Below are 6,528 nucleotides of genomic sequence, written 5' to 3'. Positions count from 1 at the left end.
TCTCCCCCCGGACCCCCCCCCCCTCCTGTTCTCCTCAACTGCCTCTCTCGCAAATAAAAAAAAAAAATCTTTAAAAAAAAAAAAAAAGAAAAGGCAACACAATAGACAGACGAAGCAGGAAGTGGAAAGGGTTGGAGGTAGGGCACCAACCAGTGCACTCTGGGCAGGTGCCTTTTTGTGTTTAACACACTTGTTACTAACACCCTAACCCAAGTAGCTGAACAAAATCAAATTTCAAATCACCTGCTTTATTTCATCAGAGTTTGTTCCGATAATTATACTCTGTAACACAATTACGCAGCAGGAAACCCAAAGAGGACATGCCCTGCCCGCCTGCCCGCCAGCACGCCTGCCCGCCCCAGCTCTGTGGACACCACTGCCCCCTGGTGGCGACACACCAGGCTGGCTCAGGCCATCTCCTTCACTGGAGCAGAAAGCCCAATGCTGACAATCCAAGGACAACCCTGGGTTTTAAGGTGCAGTACTGTGCTGTTGGGGTTAATGGTCTCTTACTATGTTCCAGCTACTTCAGAATGGACTCAAAGGTGAAGAGAACTTGTCCCCTCCCCCAGAGCAGTGTTTACCAGGGACTGCAGCATGCCATCCATGGCAATGACCCCCTCGATGGTCTGGAAGGAGGAGCGGGCCAAGATATGCAGGCTCCAGTCCAGGAAACCTGCCATCTTCTTCTGCTTGACATCAGGCCGTGTGACAAACCTGCCAGAAGGAAACAAACAGGCAGGTTGATAGCTCAACCAAGGCTCCAACTGAAGAGAGCTCACCCCTTTCTGGCCCAACACATCCTCCCATCAAGAGAAGTCTCCATGCCAGGACATCTGTCCTCAGATTGTGAATGTCCTGCATTGTGAATTATGTCCTCCTTTCAAGATGGACTCTCCAATCTAAAACACCAAGACACTACCCAGACCATCAGGTGGTCATTCCCCAGCATGACCTCTTTGAGGTCATACACAGGCCCCACCACCCTCGTCTCCTCCCTCCAGGGCTCCCACTCATCCTGAGGCCCCCTACACTGCAGGACCACCTTTACCCGTCCCCACCACTGCCCAGGAACCCCACCAACACCTACTACTCAGCCCTTCCCTTTCCTTGGCCCAAATCCATCTCTGCCATGGGTCTTCCTTCCCCCCACCCCCTCCACCCAGTGCTGCACAGCCCCATGCAGAGCCCATATATGCTCAGCTCTGCACTCTCTGGAAGCTGGGATGGCACATACTGGATCCTGCCCACTCTTTTACATGCTGGTCTAAGCTGGCAGCCACCCCCGAGCCCCCACACCAAAGCCGGGGCCCCCTTTATTCCTCTCTAACCAGTCTACATGCTGACTCGGGGGCTCAGGTTGGGCCCGTCCTCTCCTAGGAAAGCTTCCACTCTGGGGGCAGAAACACAGGAAACAAGCAAAGGACATGAAGAGACAGAGGGTGGAAAATGTACAGCCTCCAAGAGAGGCCCAGGGACACCCTCCCAAGGAGACATGGGACCAGAGAGTGTCAGGAAACAGGACCTCACACTCCCTTCAGCTGCCCCCCAGAGAACACACGTGGTGGCACTCTGCACTTAATGCTGCAGAAACCCGTTTTACGACGTGCTGGCCCACTTCTTTGTGTTTGCATCACGTACGAAGCAGCACTCAGTGTGGTTCCGGCACCTGCCCCGGCAACCCTGCGGGAAGCTCTCATCCCAGCCACAAGCCCTCCCACCTCAGAGCCCTCTCTTCCCTCAGAACAGCCACTGCCCCGTGTTATCAGAAGATGCTCGGCCAGTGCAGTTAAAGTTACGCCCATTCTGGAACATTCTGAGAACCTGGCTACACAGCATCGGGATGCATCTACAGCCTGGCAAATTGGCTAGGGCATTTTTAATGCGCTGAAAACCAGCCTCAACCATGCGAAATGCTTACTCGTCCTGACCACTAGATGGTGCAGGAGAGTCCCGCCAAGTGGTTGGATCTGTTCCCAGGTCCCCTTTCCTGGAGGACATCAGGGAGGGAACAAAGATTTAGGGCTTCACCTCCCCAGCCCCCAAAGCGTGGTGCTCCACAAAGTCAAACTCAGCATAACTCTACCAAACCCTCAGTATTGCTGGTAATAAAAAATAATAAAAACAATTTTTCACCTAACAAATTTGGCAAACGCGTTAAGATCTCACATAGTACTGGTAAATATAGGGGAAAGGTAACCTTTTCAGTAATTGCATTTAAAACCCCTAAAATGTCCATTCCACTTCCAGGAATTCATCTCTAAGAATCAATCCGAATGGCACAAAGTTTTATGTAAGACATTCATGATGGCACTGATTTTACTAACAAGTAGCAGGCAGCAGTCTACACGTCCAACAGGGGACTGGAGAAACAGTAATACATTCACACCGTAACAGTGTTCTAGAAAAAGACTGACTAAAGCTCCAGGCCCATCTGCTGGTAGCCAGTACGACCAGCGTGTGCACCAACATACCCACAGACAGAGCAGTGGCACCCACGGACAGCATCAGGACGAAAAGCAGGAGCAGGTACATCTCTGGGGGATGAAGGTACACGTGGATTTTGTACTTTATACGTTTATTTTCCAAAACACAAGATTACTCTTAGAATTAAAAAGAAACTCATTTTTTTATTTTTCTTTTATTTTTTAAAGATTTTATTTATTAGAGAGAGAGCTCGCACAGAAGCAGGGGGAGGGGCAGGCAGAGGGAGAAGCAGACTCCCTGCTGAGCAGGGAGCCCAACGCAGGGCTCAATCCCAAGACCCCAGGATCATGACCTGAGCTGAAGGCAGATGCTCAACCAACCAAGCCATCCAGGAATCCCAGAAACTCATTTTTTTAATCACAAGAAATCTCTGTCCAGTGAGTATCTCTGTCCCCCAGGTGAAGCAATGCAGGTGGGCTCACATGTTCCCCTCACACCTGAAATCAGCTCTTCTATCCAAGCTCTGCCCTATGGTGCAGCAAGTGCCCCCACTGCCCTACAAATTAAGGGTTTCTCTTACCACTTTGTGGAAGGTCATGGCTATACACCTAAGTATAAGGGGACCCTGAATGAAGTGTTGCCATTTTCCCAACCAAAATATCCAAAAGTTTTTACGGCCCATTTTCAACTTTCACAAATGTAGAGTGAGGGAAAGCCAAATATTCCCATTTATCTACTCAATACACTTATTTTAAGTCACATTCCTACAAAAGATTAATGTAGAAAAACTGTTTCCTTCCATTTTCGCATTTCATGAAACAAACTTACATAGCTCTCACACACGTCTTTTGCATTTTTCAGAGACACCAGGGCCACTGTTTGGGTCAGCTCACCGAGCTCATCAGACTAAGAAAGCCATGTTCACGTGTTTGAGGCACAGCCTATTTTTCAGTCAACAGAGAATGTTTGGGGATTTTTATCCCAAGCCACAATGACCCAATCAAGCTCATGATCTCCATAAACCACAGCATTAACTGCTTTCGAAGCGACCTTTAAAGACTCACCTAACTGCCACCACCCCAAAGGTAAGCTTCTGCCCCAGGTATAACTATTACACCTGTTCTAAATCTGCACTCTGTTGACAGGCCCATCAGGTGACCTCCATGAGCCCCTAGCCCAGCACTCTCAGGTTCAAAGGTCTGCAGCCAAACAGAGCCGATGCTCCCTCAAAGAAAGAGACACATACTAGGCAGTAGGAAAGACTTTCCCAGGCCCATCCACCCGGTGTCCTCCTCCAAGGTAACACAGAAACACAGGGAATGCAGAAGAGTATGTAAGACAAACCCTCTCAGAACCCACCAGTCACATATCAACCAACACAGCTGTGAGGGGGCCAATACAAGGTACTTACTTGGACACAAGGACAGCAGCGGCATCTCGGGCCTTGTCACTGACAACCAAGTAGGCCTAGAAGAAAGGATCAAGGACAGGCACCGTTACATACACCATATAAATCTCTGGGACCCACTCACCAGCCAGTCGCACATGCAGCAGCTCCCGGAGAAGCCAGGTCATGAAGTTTCTAGGCAGAGGCCCAATTCCAAAGCTGCACAAACCACCCCTAGACTCCTTGCCAGCAAGAGCCAAATGCTGTGCTCACCACCCGGCAGGTGCCTAGTTGCACATGGCATGTGGCCAGACCCCTTGAAATACACGTGTAAAAACAGAAAAATGAAACGCATATGTGTCACCCACCTGTAACAAAGAATCACAGGGGTACCTGGGTGGTTCAGTCCCTTGAGTGTCTGACTCAGCAGGGAGTCTGCTTGAGATTCTCCCTCTCCCTCTGCCCCTACTCCTGCTCATCCTCCCCTCTCTCTTTCTCTCACTCTCTCTCTAAAATAAATAAATAAATCTTTAAAAAAAAAATCATAGTGTCCACAAAGCACACTTGGGACCTGTCAACATGTTAGTATAGAGAACAGTTGGGAGGCCCCACTCAAACAGAAGAGGACCCAGGGTTAAAACAAATGACTAGCTTCTCTTTGGAGGCTTGCCTTAAGAAGTTCCCAATTCTCATCTCAACTAACGTTTTTCCAAATGATACATATACAAAAGATCTTTTCTCTGGGGGACAATCAGTGCCAAACCTTTAGAAATGAACAGCCACTCACCTGACAGTCCCATTTACAAGACAAATACACAAAGGGTACGTAAAGGTGGTTCATCACCGTACTACTTCTCACAGAACACAATCAGAAACAAACTAAACATCCATCTATAAGAGAATTTTTTTAAGATTATTTATTTGAGAGAGAGAGAGTGTGTGCATACCTGTGCGTGGGGAGGGCGGGGGCAGAGGGAGAGAGAGAATCTCAAGCGGACTCCACACTGAGCAGAGTCTGACATGGGGCTCGATCCCACAACCCTGAGATCATGACCTGAGCTGAAAGACCAAGAGTCAGACACTCACCGACTGCGCCACCCAGGCGCCCCAAGAGAATATTTTTAAAATTAGGGTTCAGTGGAGCACCTTTTCCTTTCAAGATTATGAGAGGACATGTACTCAGACATAAGACGTTCAACGTACACTGCCAGGGAAAAAGCAGCTCGCGGGACAGCAAGGCACCAAAAGTGCTTGCACCAAGCGGGCAGCACGGAGTGTGGTGACAAGCCACAAGCCAAACTGCCTGGCTTCAAATCTGGATCTACCCTTTATGATAAAGTGAACCAGCTATGTTACTTTTTCTTTTTGACTATCGCCCCCTCAGTAAAATGAGGATAAAAAGAGTTAACTGTCAGGGCACCTAGCTGGCTCAGTTGGTGGAACGTGGTGGGGTTGTGGGTTCGAGCCCCACATTGGCTATTGAGATTATTAAAAAAAAAAAAAAAATTAAATTATATTTTTAAAAAAATCTTTAAGGGCCGCCTAGGTTGCTCCATCAGTTGAGCATCCAACTCTTGATTTCGGCTCAGGTCATGATCTCAGGGTCATGGCACTGGGCCTGGAGCCTGCTTGAGATTCTCTCTCTCCTTTGCCACCCACTGCCGCGCACATGTGCACTCTAATATATAAATCTTAAAAAAAAAAAAGTTTTTTTTAACTGGGCGCCTGCGTGGCTAGTTGGTTAAGCATCTGCCTTCGGCTCAGGTCATGATCACAGGACCCTGGGCTGCCCGCATCGGGCTCCCTGCTCAGTGGAGAGTCTGCCTCTCCCTCTGCCCACCCCCCCCCCCCCCCCCCCCGGTTCATGTATGCTCTCTCTCAGTCTCTCTGTCTGAAATAAATAAAATCTTTAAAAATAATTTTTTTAAAAAAAAGTAAACTGCCTTATTAAGACATAAACCTCAGTAGGATTATGTGAGTCACCATACAAAAGATGATCAGAATGGTGTCTAGCACACAGCAGGGACTCAGTGACTGCCTGACCGCGGGTGTTACATCCCGTGTAACCCTCCTGTCTGGGCTGGACACAGCGACAGGCTTCTAACCAAGAGAATCTGGCAAGCGGTGGGAGGCCACTTCTGTGATTTGGTGACACGTTATCGTGTCTTCTGTCTCGCTAGCAGACCCTGCCCCTTGCCGGCTTGGAGAGAATATGCTGCCACGTAGAGGGGGCCACACGGCAAGGAACATCCAGCAAAGAACTAAAGCCCTCGGTCCAACACCCTCAAGGGTCTGGCTTCTGCCAACTGCCATGACAACACGGAGGCAGACGCTGCTCAAGGCGAGCCTTGACTACAGCCGGGGAGACTGTGATGCAGGTTACCCTGCAGAGTCACACCCAGATTCCCGACCCACAGAAACTGTGGGATGATAAATGTGTGTTATGCTAAACCACTCAAGTTTGGGGTAATACAAATATTATGCATATAGACAAATTATTGCATCACAAAAAGTTTGAAAAAATATACAAGTGTTATTACTTCTTGGCACTAGAATTTGAGGGACTTCGATTTAATATCTTTCTTGCTTTGCTTCACGTTCTAATTTTTCTACACTGATCATGTATTATTTATATAACATTAAAAATCAAATTTAAAATGGACCTTTATTTTCTCTTACAACTGCCCCCTGAAATCTCTTATATGTCATTATTA

The 6,528-nt window shown here is 48.2% G+C and overlaps 1 protein-coding gene across 4 annotated transcripts in view; it reads right to left on the bottom strand.

Annotated features, from left to right (window-relative positions):
• TBCD (tubulin folding cofactor D) overlaps positions 1-6,528 on the bottom strand; it is a 156,889-nt gene that overhangs the window by 137,505 nt on the left and 12,856 nt on the right. For all 4 annotated transcript variants that reach the window (XM_032429794.1, XM_032429795.1, XM_032429792.1 and 1 more), the window contains exons 6-7: positions 3,839-3,894; positions 585-717 (exon numbers count right to left, since the gene is read on the bottom strand). In XM_032429794.1, the coding sequence (XP_032285685.1) occupies positions 585-717; positions 3,839-3,894 (189 nt within the window). The remainder of the gene's footprint in view (positions 1-584; positions 718-3,838; positions 3,895-6,528) is intronic.

Source organism: Phoca vitulina, unplaced genomic scaffold (genome assembly GCF_004348235.1).
Source record: "Phoca vitulina isolate PV1807 unplaced genomic scaffold, GSC_HSeal_1.0 scaffold41, whole genome shotgun sequence".
Taxonomy (NCBI): domain Eukaryota; kingdom Metazoa; phylum Chordata; class Mammalia; order Carnivora; family Phocidae; genus Phoca; species Phoca vitulina.
This window is presented reverse-complemented; position numbering and strand designations above follow the sequence as displayed.